Source organism: Sciurus vulgaris, assembly GCF_902686455.1.
Source record: "Sciurus vulgaris genome assembly, chromosome: 9".
Lineage (NCBI taxonomy): Eukaryota > Metazoa > Chordata > Mammalia > Rodentia > Sciuridae > Sciurus > Sciurus vulgaris.
Window position 1 is genome coordinate 143929208 of NC_136469.1, and position 20974 is coordinate 143950181.

Here is a 20974-nt window from a genome sequence, read left to right on the forward strand (position 1 = left end):
CATAAAGGTTGAACTAAGAATAGAGGCGGGCACAGAGTGAATCCCGGGAGCCAGGAAGAGCCCCCTGTCCCAGGGTGCACGTGTGCAGAGGCTGTGTGGCAGAAGAAACTGGTACGTGATTTCCACCAGGCCCCGGAGGCCAGCGCTCCAGGAGCAGGAGCACAGGTAGCACCAGTCACCTAGGCAGTGGGGTGTCACCCAGATAAGAGTGCCACAAGGAACTTGTTGTTCACCACAGGCTCCTGTGGCTCCCCTGGAGGGTGAGCTGGAGGGTGAGCTGGGGGCTGCCCAGGCACAAGCCCAGCTGAGGTGCTGGGGACCTGGACAGGAAAGCAGGGGAAGCGTGGGGGTGGGCTGGCCCACCGGAGGGCAACTGAGCCTCCACGGAAGAACTGCGGTCCTTCCCCGCTGCCTGCAGGAGCTCAGCACCCATCACTTCCTCATCTGTCCAGGCTCCTGTCCTCGCTCCTCAACACGAGTGCAGCTAGCTGGGGTGTGCTGGCCATAGCCCAGTGCTGAGTGCAAGATGTGCTGTTTGGGAATGAGTGAATGCAGGCTGATTCATACCAAGGTCAAAGAGAACCCCATCTTGACTCACCTCACTTTCATGAGATTTGGCAAATACTAGTATCTGTCTGACTCACAAATCAATACTGACACTTTGCAAGCTTAACTGAGAAAGAAGGTAACATTTTTGAAAAAGCAAACCACTCATCACCTGGTGTACTGGGCTTCACGTTCACCAAGGGACCCCACAGCATGGAACATGCAGGGACACTTGAGTGCAACTATCCTTGCCCTTGGGGTCTCCCGGGCTCAGACATGGCACAAGAAGGGTGCAGGCAGCATCCTGTCCGAGGGTGCAGACACATGAGGCTGGGCACCTGCCTAGGTGAGCAGTCACTGAGCTGCACAACCACAACCAGGACCAGGAGGGCTGGGGAGGGCTGTGGTGCCCTGGCAGGTGCCCCCAGTGCTGCTGGAGGGCAGAGCAGGCACTGGCTCACCGGGCAACCACTTCTATAAATCCCCCTGATGTGAGAGCGCAACAGGGCACGGGCCTCAAGACCAGCATCACAGCCTCAGGGGAGATGGTCAGAAGGGAGCCGGGCAAGAGCCTGGCCACTGTGTGCTGACAGCACCTCTCCAGGATCCCACACGTGCGTGGAGTGCAAAGTCAGAGAGAGTTACCACCCCAATGAAAAGATTCCTGCAGAACTCCTGTAATCGTAAGAGCTCACACTGAAATTTTTTATTCTATTTGGACAAATTGTGTACCTGTGACTTACAGAAGAATGCAAGAGCCCCGGGTGAAAGCAGAGCCCCACCACCAGCACATACGCACCACGTGCTCGGCCACACACGCCAAGCTCCTCGCTGACACCTACTGCCACAGTCCACAACTGTCCTCATCCCTCGGAAGGGATGCAGGCCTGGACTGGTGCACCAAGCAGCACTTGGGCACGAGGACACCGTGCCTCCCCCTTACACAAGACCAGGAGCTCTCGCACCACGCCCAGTGGTACCTGCTGGGCCTGTGGGCTGAGCCTGGGGGAGGCACCCGCTTGCTTTCTGAGCCAGGGAGAGCACACCTGCACAGCACACGCATGCTGCAGCCTCTGGTGTCTGTTACCTCTGTGGCTTCTCTTTCTATTGGCAGTCTGGTAAAGAAATGCTTTCCTGGTAAGAAAGTTTTACAGCCTGCTTCAGATCTATCAAAACCAAAAAAGCCACCACATTCCTATTGGGGGTTAAACACACAGGTTACATGTTACAAATTCCAGTAACACCTTGAGATTCAAATTTATACTTAATTCTACAACTCGTGCCTTAGCCCATCACGATCTCGCCGGGGATCACCCAAACCATAACTGAAACTCCGCAAATGTTCAAATCTCAACTCCAAGCCCATCACCACACAGGTGCACCTGCAGGCCCCTGCACCAGCCAACGCGACCCCCTCCCCCACAGCAAACATACCTGAAAACTGAAGGTCAGCCTGCCCTGACAGCCATGACAAGGTGACAGACGGATGAGGGACTTTACCTGGGTAGAGCTGATAAGAGCCACTGTGATGCCATTTAACCAAATACTTCCAACCATTCACTGTAAACCACCCCTCTGAATCCATACCAGGGTCAGCCGGCACAGCCCCTGAGGCCCAGGGCAAAGACTCGGGCCACACGTGGGGACATTGCTCCTTAGCTCAGCTTCCCGGGAGGGCAAGTTACTGCAGCTTCTCCAGGGATCCAGGCAGCCGCTTGACAAAGGCAGTGCTGGCCCTTCCCGGGCTCCTGAGAGGAGGCCGAGCTGGCCACACAAAGCCTCAGAAACCTGCATGCATAATTCACACCAGACCTCACCGCTGCCAGCCCAGCCTGAATTATTTAGGTTGGCAGAGCACAGGGACAGTGACCGTGCAGTCAGCGTATGCGCTGAGGATGGAACCCCTTTCCGCAATTTTTTCTCCATGAAATGCGCAGCAAAGAAGGAGAAAGAGGAGCACTTGGAGCTGCTCAAGGTGGGTGTGTCAAACTCACTCCTGGACGTATGCTTCCTAAAACAGCTTGATCCCACGATCACAAGACCATCTTTTCCACGAGAAGGTCATACCCACGCCCTCCTGAAGAGCATGTGTTCACTTAGGTAGGAAGCACCTGTACCAAAGGGACACTCTCCAAGCACCATATGCGGAGTGGTGGCACGGCTCAAAGGCCAGTCTACAGGGCCATTGCTCCCCAGGGTGCCTCTGGCGCATCCGTCCCCACTGCCCAGGGCCCCGTCCACCCCTGTGAGGACCTCTGGGGTCTTCGAGTCAGAACTCTCCCTACAACACCGCAGGCGAGAACATGGTGACATTCTTCTGTGAAGGGTCAGGCAAGAACCATCTCCCGTTCTCTGGGCCGAGGTCTCTGCAATTACAAGAGCAGTCCCGCCACTCCAGAGAGGGGTGACTGTGCTCAATCCGGCCTTACCGTCCAGAGTGGCACTGGCCTGGATCGGGCCGTGGCAGATGCCGACCCGCACACTGCCTGCCCGCTCCACAAACACAGCTCTGTGTCGGCATCGAGAGCTGCTGAGCCGGTCTCCACACTGGGGACTCCTTCCTGTGGACGCGCTTCTTGGCTGCAGCTTCTGAGGCACCTGAATATACTCACAGCTCGCAGGGATCCAAGGTTGCCCCCTCTAGGGCTGGCCCATGCTGGCTGTGGGGACTCGCACTCTGTCCCAAAGTCCCCAGAGGTCTTGTGGGTCTGGGGGGACCACATGAGTGAAGCACAAGTCACCTGTCCCAGTTGGTGCAAGAGGGGCACAGAGGCAGAGTTAAGAAGCCAGGGCGGGGCCAGGGACAGCAGCCCCCGCAGAGGAACTGGCCCTTGCTCAGGCAGTCTGTGCCATGCTTTCAGGGCAGCTTTGTATGCTGAGACAAGCTCTAACTTGTAGCTCAGTGAGAAGAGTGGTGGAAGGAACCTGTCAGCCCCGCAGGCCTGCTGTGCCCACGGCTGGCACTGCTGGCCCCGTGCTTCTCAGCCCACCTCCCCACACACCCATAGGTGCAAGCATCCCAAGCTGCCTGGGAACTGCATGTCTCTTCACCCCTGAATCCCTGCGTGCACTGCCTACTGCCACTGAGCTAGCACAGGATCCAGGCCAGGCCAGCGAACAGAGCCTTCCAGTCTCCCCAAGCCTCCAGTCTCCAGCCGCCTTCGTGACGGGGCTCCCAGCCCTTCTCTGTTCTAGACCTCAGGGGAGCCAGTGATCTTTCAAGAAGGTCTCGATTTGGACTTGCCTGGTGCTTCCCTGTGATTTGGCGGGAGCACCCAGAAGCGAGGCAGAGCGAGCTCCCACCTCTCCTGGGAGGAGCCTGAGGTCAGTTCATCGCCCTGGTGGCTGCTGCTCCAGCGTGCGGCTAGAGGTCCTGGCTTGGGCACCCTCATTTTCTCCCCTTGTACTATAGGTCGAGTATCCTTAGTTCCCAAATCTGAAATGGGAAACAATTCAAAATCCAGACTTTCTGACCATGGACATGACATCACAGCAGAAAATGTCATGCCTGACATCATGTGACGGGTCACACTCAGACGCTGATGCACAAATACACTGTATAACATCACCTCTAGGCTCATCCCCACGCTATCTTGTTATGGACATGCAAATATTCCAGATTTTAAAATTATCTGAAATCTAAAAGACTTCTGTCCCAAGTGTGAAGGCCTGCCACAGGCAACACTCAGCCCTGGGAGAGCCCATGGAGCCCAGGCCCCAGGTCCTACTGGCCCTGACCCTTCACACCACATCACACGTCTTGATGCCTTGGTTTTCTCATCAGGGAGAGACCAACACTTTGGGGGCTCGGAGCTGGAGCACAGAGGAGGACCCCTTACCAACATCTCGATGCAGCACCACAGCAGATATGTTCCCCTTCCCCGTCACACACCAGCTGGCCAGCTTGGATGTAGATCTGGACCTTGCCCGGGCTCTGCATGGAAACCTGGAGGTGGAGGGAGGGCAGTCCTGGCTGCCCAGTCCCCTGAGCTTTCCCTGGGCTCCAAGCTCACCAACTCATATCCAATCCCATCACATACTCCCCCAACATCACCCTCTGGGGCTAAGAGCACCCACTTCACTCCCCAGTTACTGACTGGGTGATGCTTTTCATATCTAAAGCAGAGAGACCTTCCCCCCGAAAATCTTCCAGGAATTCTGGTGAGGGCACTGGTATAGGCTCACCCAGGATGGAAACTGGAGCAAAGCCCACAGGCCCCAGCTCCCCCTCAGTCAGGGCAGGCCCAAGAGGTCACCCAGCTCCTCACCTGAACAAAACTCTGCTAATAATTACACAACCCAGAGAGTAACTAAAAAGAAATGTTTCTGAACACTACAGCACCTCTTCAGAACACAGCGTAGAAACCATAGGTCGAATTCAACCTGCCCATTTTCCAGGTGAAGCTGCTGAGGTCTTCGGAAACCCTCCAACCTGCCTGAGGTGGAGACAGTGACAGAATGGAGCAGGGCAGCCCCACACTCCCCTGGGGGCTTGCCCTTCACTCAGCTCCGGACCGGCCAGCCTTCACAGCCTGCGGGAAGACATACAACCAGACACACTTATGAAACCTCCACAGGCCCAGGTAGGGGACTCTATCCTGGGTCTGTCCTGAGCTAGCACCAGAGCGTCTGATCTATAACCGTCTGGCAGAGCCCAGCGGAACAAACCCTGTGCTGACGCGACACCAACCCCTTCTGGAGAGTGAAATGGCAAGCAGATGGGCGAATGCTGTGGGCTTGGGGCCGCCAGAGTGGGCAGAGCGGGAACTGAGAAGGGTCAGTGTGGGAAGTGTCGCGCAGGGAAGAGACAGATCTGTCACTTGTCACACCGCACTTTTGGGATTCCAGGCTCGGAGCCAACAACTGTGACCATGACCATGCGTGGCTGGCAGACCGAGTGGCATCTGACCACAGGGCACTGGACGTGCACAGAGGAGGCAGAACACTTCAAAGACGAGCCCTGACCAGATTCACTTCTGCCAGTGAACAGAAAAGAACTACGTGATTCGCTGACCAGGTGGTTCCTCTATGAAATTGACTTCTTTTGTCTCCATGAATAAAATGGCTTTGACACGGGAAGACATCCTCCTTTCATTCCCTCTCCTTGGCCACACATGAAGTTGAGCTCTGTGGGCACAACTTGCCCCATGGGGGACACCGTCCAGTGCAGAAGCCCAGGAGTCCAAATTCTGGCTCACCAGGAAGACTGACAGTGGTCTTTACCCTGCCCAGAGCCAAGGGTGGCCACAGCACAGGCAACTAAGCACGTGGCCGTGAGGCCTGCCCTTCACAGCACACTGGCAGGAGGGAGGGGAGGTGTGTCCCCACAGGGAAGGGAGGACAGGCCACGAAGCCAGCTGCCTGTGAGGGAGGGACTCCTATATCAGGGCCACTCTCAGAGGCCACGACTTTAAGATGAAAGAGACCCTCCTGCATATCTGGTCAACTCTGGCACCTTTAGCGATGGCCTTCCTGGGCCTAGATTTTCTGGGTGGTTATGACTTTGCACATTAGGTGTGAAACAAGACTGAAATGTGAGCCTCGTGCCAGTTTTCCTTTTGAGACATGGTCTTGCCATGTGGCCCAGGCTGGCCCAGACCCTCCTGCCTCAGCCTCCCAAGTAGCTAGGACTAAAGGCCTGTGCTCCTGCACTCGGCTGTTGGCACATTCCATATATGTGCCACATTTCATATGGCTCCCAATGTCAAACATAAAATGTAAGTCATTTGTCCTAAATGGGGGTTCCAAAACTCTAACTATCTGCCAGTCCTGTGTCACCTGGCCCAGGGCACTGGTGACTTTTCCCTACCCGGGACCTACTGCCTGAGTCTGATGGCTCCCGGAAGGCTGGCTCTCTGCCTGCCTGTGCCCCGAGTGAGGAGCTGCAAAGCCTTGGATCTGGAGTGGGCTCTGTGGCAGCTGCACAGGTGGGAGCCAGCCACTCCGTCCTTCCCAGCGCTGGTGGGAGCCAGAGAGGAGCGAGCAGCAGGCCTTATTTCCAGAACCACCGAGTGCATCTACCCCATGGTCAGCACTGTGCAAAGCACTGGGTTCTCCTGCCAGTTCCCCTGGCCCAGCAGGTGGCCATTATGTGGGCTCTGAGTCCCTCGATCCTCCTTTCCAGGTGGGGGGGTCACGCCACCTTCCTATGGAACATGGTCATAATGGACACTGACCCGCAGGGCTCCGTAAGGACTGAGTGGTAATAACAGCACGCTGGGACCTCACAGGATGTGGCGGGAACGCTGCTGGTTGCTAGGCTGCGAGTGAGCTATGCGGCCTCCTGTAAAACCTGCCGTGACCACACTGAAGACGGCATCCACACGCAGAGGGCACTCAATCATGTCAGCTAACAAGCAGGTCATTTGTCCCAAACACCAGCTAGCAAGACAGAGCAAGCCTAAGGCACAACTTCAAATTACCTATGTCTCGCAGCTTTGATACATATTCAAAAAACATTTTCTCCTTTTAAAAAGTTAACACTGGGCTGGAAATACAGTTCAGTTGGTAGAGTGCTTGCCTCACAAGCACAAGGTCCTGGGTTCGATCCTCAGCACCACTACAAATAAATAAATAAATAAATAAAGTTAACATAGATCTAAAATCTATATTGATCACTATCTAAAATCCCCAGGGAGACCCAGCTTATTAATCTGGTGCTGATCTTCCCCAGTGTCTTTTCACACTGCAACTCATCCACTTCCAGAAGCCGGCACCAGGAGAGCCACTGCGGCTGCACGAGGGCCCCGCCGGCTCGGCTCTGGGGGCTGGAGGATAACATTGCTGGTGGACAGTGATGGCTGTTTCTCCCCTTCCAAGCTCGGAGTCCACCTGCCTACTGGTCCTTTCCCGTGGTGCAGGGCTAGCTAGTCGCTGAGACCACGACAGTCTTGTTCCTGACTCTCACAGCAGTGCTTCCAACCTCCCACCGAGGGCCCAAGTTCACGGCCCCTGACAATCACCCAGCCTGCCCCCTCGCTGTGTGGGGACCTGCTCACCCTGCAGCGAGGCTCCCTGAGACAGGACTCAGGTTTCTCCCCCATCTGCCCCTGGGGTCTACAGCAGTTTTCAGAGCGAAGTAGGAACAACTGTTGAACAAACTCGTGAAGACAAAAAGGAGGACTTCCTAACGCGAGCTGCACTCGCCTTCTTCATGGGACCCACGGCTCTGAGGAACGTGCTGCTCAAAACACTGGTGGGGTCGATTTGCCAATATTCATTCAGAAATTTTCCATACTTGTTTGTACTGAAACTGGCAGGAACTTGATTTTCTTGTGCCATGGCCATCGAGTTTCAGTCCAGACACCAGCAGCCTTGTGGAACGAGCCGAGCTCCCGGCCTTCCATGCTGAGGAGAAGCGAAGGCATCTGCTGGTCCTCTGTGGGCCTCACCCTGCCCTCTGCCCCAAGGCCAGGCTGCACACCACGTACTTTGTCACGCCATGTGCTGCAGCAGAGCAGCAGCTTTGGGGACCCTCGTCTTGTTCTGCCACGTCACCCCAAGACCCACGTATCCCATCCAGACAGGCTCGACAGCAGGGCTCCTAAAGGGGAAACGCTGGAAGGAAAGGAAAACCAAGTCGCACTAGGCTTCTGTCTGGAGCACAGGTAGGGATGGCTGCTTTCTGCAATGTCGCGTGCCACAGCCCACCTGGGCAGGGAGCCTTGGGGAGGGCCTCTGCCCGCCATGCTGCCTGCTGCCGCAGGGTCAGGTCTGCGTCCCGGGCCGACTGATAAGCTGCTTTCCTATAAGCCGCCGACCGTTTGGGCCTCGGTGTGTCAGCATGCGGTTGCTCACAGAATTTCCTGGTCTCCTCACTCGTCCTGAGGACAGTCAGTACTGTCTTTGTCTTCTCCCTGATTTTCATACTCCTAACTGCCAAAGACATAGCTTTTGGCTATGTTTTGTTCTCTTCACTTCATTCTTTCCTTTTCTTTGGAGGCTGGGGATGGAACCTGGGCCTTGTGTGTGCAGGCAAGTCCTTGCCCCAGGCCACGTCCGCTGCTCGCTGGTCCTTGTGAGGCGAGGTCTCTCTAAGTCTCCCAGGCTGGCTTCGCCTTGCATCCCCGGCCTCAGCCCCCAAGGAGCTGGGGTTAGGGGGTGGCCACAACGCCTGGCTTCCTGCCTCCTTTTGTTGAATGCTTATTTCCAGTATTTTCAAGCTTTTCTCCTAATATATACAATTAATGCTACAAAATTTTCTCTGAAAACCACTTTGGCTATATTCCACTGGTGTGGACATGAAGTGCTATGATTCCCAAGCAATTCTAATTGCACTAGAATTTCCATTTTGATTTGTCCTTGACCATGGATTACTTAGATGTGTGGGTTATAAACTTTCAAACGCATGGGTCTTTTTTGATGTCTTTTTGCGGCTGGTATCTATGTAATCACGCTGCTATCAGAAGATGTGATCTGCATGCTCTAAATATTCTTTAAATCTGGTAAGTGTCCCACTTGCCTTTAAACACACTATGTTCTCCACTGGCAGGGAAGTCTGCTGCCTGCTGCTGCCTGCTGCACGCCAGCCCCCACCAGTGCCAGTGTCCTCTGGCACCCCGGTCAGGCAGGGCCCCATTGGTCCCTCTGTTCTTTGCTTGGCTCTTTGCTCTGCTCATTCACTCTGGATGATTCTGTCTGATATTAATACTTCTATGCCACTTTTCTTTTTCCACATCTCCCTGTTGTATCTTCTTTCATTTAATTATCTTTAGTCTTCTTGTGTTACTTTGTTGTAAAATTGGATTTTGGACAATCTTTTTTTTTTTTTTGGTACCAGGAATGAAACCCCAGGGTAATTTACCACTGAGCTACATCCCCAGCCCTTTTTATTTTGAGATAGGGCATCACTAAATTCCTGAGGCTGGCCTTGAACTTGCCATCCTCCTGGATCAGCCTCCCAAAGCGCTAGGATTACATGCGTGTGCCACCACACCCAGAAGACTTCTGACCAGCTAATGAGCCTGTCTCTTGCCTGTGACCTCTGCCCTGCCGCTGACCTTGTCATCCTCTTTCAGGCCCCGTCTTAGGCTCTCTTCGACACCCACCATGCTCTCGAGGCAATGGTTTCCCCATCCCGGGTCAACTATTTTGGAATGAACTAAAACAGCAACGGTAACACTGAGAGCCATGCCTGCACAGCTGTAGGCACCAGGGGTGTTCCCAGCACCTTGCCTGTATCCTCACAGGTGAGCAGGACAGTGGAATCCCGTAGCCCGTGTTACGGAGGCAGGGATTGAAGCATGTACCAGCAAGCAGCAGAGCTGGTTCCATCATCTTACTCTCTAATCTGCCCTCTGGCTTCTGCTGGTTTCCCGTGCCTTGGAGAAGCCCAGAGCCTTGTGCAGCCCAGACAAGCCCTCCGCCACTGAACCACATCCTGGCTTTCCAGGCACCTCACAGGTTTCAGACTCGCCTTTTCCCACGCTTACAAGCACATTCCATCTCGTTGGCATTCGATGACCCTCAGCCTACACCTCCAGGCAGAGACTGCAGCCAGTCTCCAGCCTCCACACAGACGGACGAACAACTAAGACTGACAAATCAGAGGCAGAATCCTCGTGGCTGCCACATCCAGTTCTCCCCTGCTGGTCCTGGTCCTTGTCATTTCTGCAAACATGGTGACCCAGCAGATCCCCACTTGCCTGGCATTTCCAAAAGGCTGAGACCCAACTGGGGACTCTCCTGCCTGGCCCCAGCTGCCTGTCCGACCGCGGACACACGGCCGCTCTTGCCCAGGCTCCTCTGGCACTCCTGTTCCTCCCATCTCCGCACTCAGGCGGGGCTGGCCTAGCTCTTGGCTCTGCTTGTAGCTCCGCTGGGCCACGCTGCCTTGCCCTCACTACAGTTCACTCCCAGCACCACCTACCACCGCCCTCTGCTTCAGTCACCCAGATGCCTGCAAGGCCTCTCCCAGACCTCTCCCGGACGTGACAGGACCCCTTAAAGCAAGCCCTTGCAGAGTCTGGTCCACTGCTGACTTTCCTCTCACTCCACAGCCAGAGTCTACCAGAGGGTGACACCTGGCCTAAAATATATTCAGTTCATGCTGGTTTCAGGTTTTTACAGAGGTTGTTCATCTTGAAGAGATTTTTTTTTTTTTTTTTTAAACAGGAACAAACTAATTCAAATTTAATATTTATTCCTGGGGGACAGGCCTCAGGATTTGCAGAGGGTAAGATGGTGAGTGGCTACATAGTGAAGACTATGGATGTACCATTACACAATCTTAGAAACCCATTTGTCCTACATCAGTGGCTGCCTGCGGCTTGTGATGACATTTCTGGTAAAAGCAACACACATATATTCCAAAAGGACTATGCCTTAACCAGCTCATAGAAGCAGATGACTCCAGAGGCTGCCAGGAACTCAAAAACGGAATCCACAATCTGTAAGGAGAAGCGTGAGCCAAAGCTCCACAGCAGGTAGCAGGTGCAGCACAGAGTGACAGTGATCATGAAGGAAGTCCTGACCAGCGACAGACAGGACACCAACCAAATGAACCAGGAAGGCCAGCACAGACCCACAGAAAGATCGCCTGATCAAGGTGCGGCTTCAGGTCGGTAGAGTAGGACCACCATCTTTTCAATAAAGGGAGCTAACTGGGCAACTGGTGGCACATGAAAAAACGATCCTTCCCTGCCTCACGTCAGGCACAGAATCCACTGCGGGAGGATCCACAGCTCATGCTTGAAAGAGGAAGCAGTAAGAGTTTTACCTTTGTGCTCTTGGGAAGGCCAAAGAATGCTGCAGAAGGGATACCAGCTCTGCTTGGAGGGAGAACCATCAGGGGGTTATTTAGGAACTTCTGGTCATGGAAAGAACACTCTCCAAGAGAACAAAAGGTAAGCTGAAGAACAGCATTTAACCCCAATGCAGGGCTTACCCACCTATGTGAACCCAACACAAAAATCGTTTCCAGAATTTATATTTTTAAATTTTCTACAAATCACTAAGACAGACAGTCTGCAAGAAAACCAGCAAAAGTCTTGAATGGGGGGCTTTCAATGGCCAGAGACATGTGGAAATGGACTAGTCTTCAGAGAACTGCAAATCTAAAAAGCACTTCAAGGCCCATACTCACATTTGAAGGGCCACAGTGCACACAGACAATGCTAAGACTCAGGGGGACGCGGCTTGCCCAGAATCCAGTTGCTCCACATGACCCCGTGGCTCAGCCAACCACAGAGAAGATGCCAAAGATGACCACCAAGACCTGCGCAGTGCAGAGCCACCAGGAGGTACGCGCACAGTTGACTGCTTGAGCAGTGAGCAGGGCACAGGCATGGGGGCCAATGGCCTCTCATGCATGTGCACACGGCCCAGGAGCCTAATGCTAAGTGAAGGAAGCCACACCCTGGAGAGCATGCAACGCATCATTTTTTTTTAAGTTAAAAAATAGGCGAAAACTAGCTCTGGTGTCAGCACCCAGGCCAGCAATCCGCTGAAGGAGCGGGGTCCCGGGGGCCCCTGCCTCTTGTCGGGGGCTGCAATGCAGGTGTGCTCATTGATAGTGTGTGCACTTTGCAGTACATGAACTATTTTCACTGCTTGAAGGGAAGTTCTAACAAGAATGCATCTGGAGTGTCTAAACAGGGCAGCACCATGAACACAAGAGGAGGAGACAGGCCTTCCTAAATTAGTGTCACTTACGTGAGGTGTAATTTGCATAATGACATAAATTAAGGGTTCTAATTAGACATTTGTCATCCACGTTCCTTCCCAGATGTTATCTACACTTGACATATTCAAATTGGCCAAGACTCAGGGAGGACTGTCACCGGAAAAACCCTAGGGCTAGCCTGCTGGGGGACATCCAGCACTGGGAACGGAGGCCGGTGGCCCGGGCAGTGGAGTGGAGAGCAAGGCCGGGACCTGTGCCTCCATGTTATCCAGCACCTGGGAGAGCGATCACCACAGAACAAAGTCTCAGGAGAGTGACAGAAACGCAGGGGATGGAGACGCCCAGGGCAGCACAGGCTGGCGGGCAGCAGTTGTCCTGGAGTCTGTGCCTCCTGGCCCAGAGCTGGGGCCCTGAGGAGCCGGCCAAGGCCAGGGGCCTGAGCACCTCCTCCCTGACCACTCCAAAGTAGGTCCTCTCAGCTGATGTCCCCCGGAAGCCACTCTCCACCTCTAAGGCCAGGATTGCTGGGCAAGGACCCGACTTTCTCATGCCTAAGGCTTCATGAAGGAGGGCTTTGTTTTGTTTTCCCTAAGAAGTCACTCACAAATTCCCTTGGAAAAGGGAGGGTGCACACTGCATCCAGGTGGGGTCTCTGGGGAGGAGGTTGAGGTAAGAAGCCAGGAGGGACTCCACAGTCACTCTAGTGTTGTACAACAAAGTCCAGAAGCACTCCTGCCCCAAGAGCAGACATGACGTCTGGGAGGGAGGGAAGGAGGGACGTGTTCACTGGCTTTATTACTCTTGAAAAAAAAGTTTCATGATATCTACTAATAAAAACTCTCTCCAAAATCTTGTAGAACTAGAAACAAACGAAATGCTGGAGGCCTCCACACTTCACTGAGAAACCCAGCCGGATGCACTGTGGGGACCAAGCCACTGTGAGCTGAGTGCCAAGCCAGTCAAGTCCAGAAGCAAAGCATGAGGAGTGCACACACCAGGCCGCAGGGCTCTGGGGAAACAAGCTTCCACCATTACAAAGTAACAGTCCACCTCTGCTACTTAGCAGACATTTTTTGAAAAGTGTGTAATTAGGCTATACTGTTTTTCTAATGAGAAAATAATGTTAATTCACTAAATAATGCTATATACACAGCCGTGGTGCTGCTCTCAAACTTTTTACATCTCCCTTTATCTTTCATAATTTGACAGACCGTAAAGTCACTTGCCCAAAATATGAACAACTTCAATACTCTGTTTTAAAGATGAAAAGATGAACGCGCTCAATTCCTCAAAATCACTCCACAATAGGAGCCACCCTGCACCACCAGGCAGCCATCTCCACGGCACACGGGCCTGCAGCAGCAGGGTGCTGCACTGCAGGAGCCCACAGGAGCCCGCCGGGAGGGTTTCACCAGCCCTGGGTGCGGAGGAAGGCACAGCCAGAACGAGATGACTCCAGAGCTGAGCCCGTAGCTGTGGATACTGGGGAGCTCAGATCTTCAGCCCACAGCCTGGCATTAAACTGCAGTCCAGGAGCTCAGGGCCAGCATAAAGCTGGCAGATCACTCCAAGGACAACCAAGGGCCACAAGGAGGCTGTCTGGGTACAGGGACAGAAGTTAAGGGGGAGACCTCCAAATCTCAAACCCCTGACAGATGAGTCACTTCTAAAACCAAAGCTGAACAGGAGACATGGAGCAGTTGGTAAACAGCCTCAGCCTTGGGCAGGCGGGCCAGAGACAGGGTTGGGCTGCCCTTTAGGAGGAGGAGGGTGGCCAGGCCTGGGCATAGGAAGCACACATTTCCACACTGGCCAAAGCCTGACCCCCACAGTCACAGGCACCCGATGGGGGTCACCAGGGCTGAGACCAGGAGTGTGACCTGCTCGGGAGCTTGGAGCAGAGCCCTGGCCAAGCCCAGGGAGCAGCTTCTCACGGGGTGCAGCAGGAGGGTGAGATGAGGAAGGACAGTGAGCCCATTATTGTTCTTTTTCCATTCCGGCTAACCTTCCATTCCAAAACTAAACCAACAAGCCCTGTCCCACAGCTACACAGCCCTAGCCAGGGAGAGGGCCCGTCCTGACTGCAGATGAGGAAGCCACACTCCAGGTAAGACCAGGGCAAAAGCAGGGAGAGCCAAGAGTGGAAACAAAGGTCCGACAGGTGTCCCCAGCCAACTGAGCCCCAGCAGCCGGCCCGGAGGAAGACGGGCGCCATGGCCAGGAGGGCCAGGGCAGGCCCGGCTCCACCCAACCAGAGGAACTGCGCCTGTACTCTTGAGAGCCAGCGCCAACCCCAGGCACCAGGATGCTCTGGCTGACGCAGTGCAGCAGTCCTCAAGCTCCGCTCTCCTGCCTCCCCTTGCTCAGCTCCGCGGCCAGCCCTGAGCTGCCTCATCAAGGTCGCTCTCTTGAGGGGCCACAGACAGTAGTGCTGGGAGGACGACAAGCGTGGGCCACAACTCAGAGCAAGGGGCAGTTGGCAGGAGCAGGTACCAGGGACAGAAAGAGTAGGGGCTATCTGGGGGGCCACTGGAGAGGAGAGCAGGGCAACAGCACCCCAGCAAGAAAATGCCAATGTCTTAGGGAGACTGCCGAGGGATGGGCCAGGTGGAGGGGCTGCCAGGACTGCGAGGCAGAGTCCGGGCTCAAGTACGCCAGGGCTGGGAGACTGCGGGGCCACAGGCTCAGAGGGAGAGCCGAGGGACAAGCTCAGGCAGCAAGGAGAGCTTAGGAAAAGACGTCCCATGGTCCCCTGAAAGCCACATCCACCTACTGACTCCCAGCCCTTGGGGTCGACTGAGCTCCATGGCAATCCAGCACTGTGAGCTAAAACCCAGAACCAGAGAATCAGTTTCTCTTTTGCATCAACATCAGGCGGCCCTCCACCTCCCCTCCCCACCTTTTCTTCCTCTCTTCCTCCTCTTTCTCTGCGGAGCTGGGGTCCAACCCAGAGCCCAGCATGTGCTAGGCAAGGCACTGCCCCCACACACCGGGGTCACACACTGGATGTTTCTTAACAACTTAAGATGTCCTTCCAGGTCGACTTCGCCTTCTGTCTGGATAATTTCTCATAAGGCAGATCACTGGGAAGCGTCTGAATGCTAGAATGTTCTTCCTTCTCTGAGCCAGAATGTGCTGTTCTTTTTCCTAACCACCTTCCTCTCCTACCTCCCCAGGGTGGTCTCTGCCCTCAGGGGTGGACTTTATAGGCCCCTTTCTGTCTGAGAAAGTAGAACACACCCTTGTTGACAAGATGGCAGGGAAAGCCTTGTCCACCTTCCTAGAAGGGAGCCGCAGAGCTGTGGGGAGCAGGGTGGGGCCCAAGGGACGCACCACAGGACAAGGCCCACGGGAGCAGAGCCAAGGCCTCTCTCTGGCCTGGCTGGCACTCCAATAATCACCACAGCCAGTGGTGAGGAGGCAGCGGTGCCCTGCCCTGCCCTGCCCTGCCACGTGAGCAGGGCACTGCACAGCTGGTCCTGGCCCTACTGGCACGTGGAGCACATTTTACCCACAGAAGCAGTGTGGTACTATGGTTCCCAGGCCCCCTGCACGAGCCTCAATCTACCACTGACCAGGACTGTAAAAATATCTCAGCACTTCCCTGTGGCCCTCTCAGCAAGCGCCTCGGCGCGCCTGTGGGGGGCCTTGGGACTATGCAGCAAGGCGACTGGGGTAGGCCTAGGCCAAGGAGGAGGATGAAAAGGACCAGGGCGGGGAAGGCAGAGAGCCTGGCTGCCCGCAGCACTCCTCCAGGCCTGAGCCCCAACAGGGTCCCCAGTGTCTGAACCTCCATCAACTGCTTGCTCCGCCCAGTGTCCCTGCCTGTAACAGTGGCAGGTACTAAGGCCTTCTGGAATTCACAAGCATTCTAAACCAGGCAACTTTGTTTTTACTCTTATAATCAGAAAAGTAAGTGAAGGTGGAAAAATAATTGCATGTTTGAGAAGTGATGAAATAAAACACATGGATGAGTGGCATTGCTATTGAAGTCCAGGCACGCTCCCCTCTGCCCTACTTGGCCAGAGCGCACCTCCACCAAGCAGCAGGGCCGTTCTGACAGCCCAGGGCCTGTGGTAGAGAAGGAGCAGGGGACAGCAGGAGGGCCATCACCAGCTAGGACACCACTTCCCCAGAAACAGCCCCGGGAGCAATGGGACTGCAAGCCAGGGACTTCCCACACTTGGGAAGGGAAGCTTCTAAAAGCTACAGCAAGGGTGCCCCAGCAAGACTCCCAGGGTTCCTGTCTGCAGAAACGAGCATCAGTATGATTCAACTGGACATGCTCGGGAGGCCCCTCAAGTTCATACACGTCCTGCAAAGATGAACGTCTTCCACCAGAAGAAGCAAAGCAGAGCAGAGCAGAGCCCAGGTGGAGGACCCTATAGGCTGCATGTGCAGCCTGAGTCTGTCGCGCATCCTGCCTCTCTTCTGTCATTAAGGAAGTTCCCACTCCCAGCTTGAGGCTGCCCGAGTGGCCAGATCCTCCCTGTACAGAACACAGGACATGATTCCTTTCCTGAGCTGCAGGTCCACCTGGCCTGGCTCCAGTGTTAGCACCTTTGCCATTCCAGATACCCGCCACAGGCTGGGCCACCAGCACCACACAGGGGCGGCCTCTGAGCCTTACCTCTGCCCTCCAGCCCTTTCTGAGGCCGAGGACTGGAGCCAGCAGCTGTGGGACACCTGGAAGTCGCCATGAAATGGCACGTAGCTCCTCTGTGATTCCCATCCTCACTGCCGCACCCGCCCCAGAGTGGGCAGCTCGTGCTGTCATCGTGCCCAGCACAGAGATGAACATAAAATGTAGACACCTTTGGGGACATCAGCAACCCAACTCTCAAAGGCCGAGGATTAGATCAGAACCACGGAAAAGAGCAGCAGATGTGAGCAGGAGGGTTTCTGCAGGTACTACAGGAAGCAAGGGGGCCTGGGGTGATGCTCTCTAGGCGATTTTGGAGAGTTTTTAAAAAATCACTGAACTAAAATGACAAGATTATCTGGGAGGAATCTTAAGTGAAACAAGACATTTCTGGCCATTTCCTTTTTGGACCAGTCACATTGAAAGAATCCCACTTCAAGACAGAAAGCGAGTGCTCGATTCCTCTCCACCCAGGCTCCCGGTGCATCCGCTAAACTTCTCAGAAGGAGGTTTAGCTACTGAGTCTCCCTCAAATTTCCAGAATTGCTCAAATTCAACAAGCACACTGAAACCCTAACTGGCTGGTTTAACAGCTGGTTGTACAACCAGGAGGCAGCAGGGCATGCTTCAACCTGTTGCACACAGACGCCGGCTGCCTGCGGCCAGTCACTCCCGGAACACAGGCACGGCCACCTAAAAGCTCCCCCCAGCCCGACCAACAGCCTCCCACAAGCGGACAAGGAAAGGTAAAGAAAACATCTTTCTTGAGTGCAGCAAATGGCAAATACATTTTTAAAATTTGAAATGTTCAGTTAAAAGAATATACATCAGAAATTGTGACTTACCACCATCAGACACAGTTGCAGACTGAAAGAAAAGAGAGAGAGACATGAGTTAATGAGGCCGCACAACAGCGAGCGCAACCAGGGAGGGACTCAGGACGGCTCCCAGAGGCCTGTCCCAGAGGTGTGGAGACCAGCCCAGCAGCCGCCAGTCAGGCCTGGCGGCTCCCACCTCCCCAGCCAACTCCGCCCCAGCCTGACTCCAGCAGAGGGAAGTCACCGTCATTTCCATTTGAAAGAACAAATCCCAGCATGTCTGACATCACAGTCCGGGTAAAGGCCTCCTCAGTGACCACAATTTGCACTTCAGTATGGAGCTCTGTAATCGACACACCCCTGGAGGAGGCTCCAAGGGCCCCGCTGGCCTCCAGGTCCACTCTCGCAGGGTGGGATCTTCCCCCTCCAGACCCAGCAGAACCATCTCCCCGTGGGACAGGACCTGGGCCGAAGGGGGCAGGGCCCCCCAGGTGACAGCTAGGAGGAAGGCGTGTCCAGTCGCCCCCCCCCCCCGCCCCAGGACATGGGAGAGTGGCCACCTCAGGCAGGAGGGAGAAGCCTCCACGGAGGGGGTGTGGGAGGGAACGAGGGAGAGTGTGAGGCTGGAGGCAAGGAGGACTGCTTTAAAGGGACAGGGACAAAGACAGCTGGGGCAGGAGAGCTGGTCATGCAGGGAGGCTGTCGTGCCAGCAGGGTGCTGCAGGAAGGGCAGACATCAAAAAACAAGCCACAAATGGTTCTCTGAGGGAAGGTGGCCAGCCAGGCAGGCACCTCTGAGGAAGCTGGTGCTCTAGAAGACCATCAGGACACCACGCCCAAGGCTGCTGGTCAGGGAGGCAGTGATAGCCCAGACTGGGACAGAAGGGAGAGGAGAGCCTAGAGAGGGGCCTGACTGAGGGAGGTGGCATCCGGGGGACACAGGAAGATCCCTGTGGAGGAAAGGAGCTGGGAGGACAGCAGGTAGGGCCTTGCCCCTGGGTAGGTGTCCAGTCCCAACACTGGCCACAGGTCTGGGAGTGGGCAGGAAGCAGAATGCCCAGGGCAGAGGCCCAGGGAGCCTGGCTGTCCCGCAGGGTCTGCCACATCCAGCACACCACTGCCCACCACCTGCAGCACCCGCCTCCCAGGCTCCAGCCATCCCTGCTTCAGGGCTTGACTGGGAAGGGTGGGCACTCAGGACAAATGACCAGAGAGCAGCAAGCAGGGCTGAGGGCAAGAAGACCCAGACTCAACAGTTCAGCCCAAAACAGAGTGGGGCCTCTTCCTCCATCCTGGGCCACCCCAATCAGTGGAGCGTATTAGGGTTTTAAGACCCCTCAGGCCAAAATCCAAACAAGTGAAGCCTGAGGACCCCCACTGGGGTGGGGAGGGAGGTCAGACCAAAGAAAAACAGGAGGAGCCCCCACCCACGGCACTACAGGGACCAAAGGGTACACACGCCGCTTAAACTTTAAAGCAAGTGCCACACATTGACTGGTGCTTTCCATTTCCTATTTGACCCCAAACCCTGCCTCTGGCCCTGCATGGAAAACAGGCTGCCAGGCCTTCAAACCATCATGCTTCAAGCCATCACAGGTCCTGATTCAGAAACATAAAAACCCAGGTCCCGAGGGTCCTGGGCCCTGACTGCAAGCAGCAGGTGTCTGCTTCTAGCTTTCCTCTTGTCAGATGGGAAGGAGGAAGAGCAGACGCCCAGCAGGCAGTAGGGCCACTGCGGGTGGCCTCCTCCACAGGCACCTACACATGCTCTGAAACCTGGCCCTCTCCATGCCCGCTATGGGCCACCTACTCCCACAGCATAAGCCTGCACGACACCCAAAGCCAGCTGCTTCCATGGGACAGAGAAGCAGCTCTGCAGCACCGTGCACAGACAGCAACACCTTCGACAACTGAAAGACAAATCTGCAAATGTAAACTTCCCAAATAAGGGACACTTTCTGTCCCTTATAGCAACACTAGGTTCTGAGATTCTGGGGGACTGAACACAGTACACTGGAAAACCTGCACATGCTCAGAGTCAGAGGGCACTCGGAAGCCCAGGAGAGGCAAGGGACAGGGTGTGAGGGGCAATGGGGTGTGCTGTCTACCAGAGGCCTGGAAGAGGGCAGAGTGGCACTGTTGCCTGACAGCACGGGCAGACAGAGCCTCCAGGAAGCGCTCAAAGCAGGGCCACAGAGGCAGGTGATGATACACAAGGACTTTTGTAAACTGTGTTTTTTCAAATGGTTCTAGGTTTATAGAAAGATAGAAAAAAGACAATGCAGAGACAAACAAGTTTTTAGCAGACTACTGCTCCAAAAAAAGTCAGGGTGATCCCTGAGGGCGGTGAGGACAGGGGACTGGAGCAGGTATAAAGGAGGTGAGCCCGAAAGGACCCTGAGGGTGTGGACCAGGCAGGGACCATGGCTCCAGGCAGCAGCACACACAAGCCCTCCGGCAGGAAAGCCCCAGTCCACGGAAGCAGGCCGCCTGGGAGCCCACAGGGAAGGCAGAAGAGCAGCCATGCAGCCCAGACGCGGGGAGATCATGCGGCTGTCAGACAACCACAACTACAGAAAGGAGAAGTGCTGCCACAGGGGAAGCGAGGGCAGGTCTGAAGGAGCCAGCCGCTCAGGCGTCTGACGAGGGAAGTGCAGCTGCCGAGGGGGAAGCCTCAGCAGAGGCTGAACGGGAGGAAGGTCCAGGAAAGGGCAGGGGAATCAGAAGACGGTGCTGGAAACCCAGGCACTGGCAGCAGTGACGAGGCCCACAGGCAAGAACAGAGCATGAGCAGCAGAGCGCAGCGGCAGCAAGTCGCAGCCAGTCCAAGCAGGAGGAGCCCCAGGCGAGGGAGGCTGTGGGAGGGAGCAGCAGCAGGCTTGGCTCCAGGGACAGCTCCTGAGGAGGACAGCCCACCAGCCCTGAGAGCCCTCGGGAACACCAAGGATGTCCCCAAAGAGGCTTCGGGTCACTGTGTCTTGTTAGCAATGTGCAGGAGACTGGAAGTCTCTGAGCCCTGCCTCTGCCCTCCCCCAGCTTGTGTGGATATTCCAGAATCACCTTCCAAGCCCACCTCCGTGGAGCCACAGGCTGGTGGACTCTGTGTGGGCAGTGAGAACTCGAGGTCACAAGAACCCCGCGCCCTGAGGCAATCTGCTCGGGGTCCCTGAAGTCTGCATCCAGCAGCTGACTCTGCAGGAACTGCTGCTAAGGCACACAAACAAGCAGCAGGGCCTCTGGGGTCAGTGGCTGGCCCTCTTCTCCCGGCTTCCTACTTTCCTGCTCACCCCTGGACCTGTTTACATCCCAACCAAGACTTCACCTGGAAGGAAAACTCATGGGGAC

At 55.3% G+C, this 20974-nt stretch overlaps 1 protein-coding gene across 8 annotated transcripts in view; it reads right to left on the reverse strand.

Moving 5' to 3' along the window:
- Nucleotides 1-20974, reverse strand: part of RGS12 (regulator of G protein signaling 12) — a 96496-nt gene that overhangs the window by 22684 nt on the left and 52838 nt on the right. For all 8 annotated transcript variants that reach the window (XM_079154379.1, XM_079154381.1, XM_079154380.1 and 5 more), the window contains one exon: nt 17657-17678. In XM_079154379.1, the coding sequence (XP_079010505.1) occupies nt 17657-17678 (22 nt within the window). The remainder of the gene's footprint in view (nt 1-17656; nt 17679-20974) is intronic.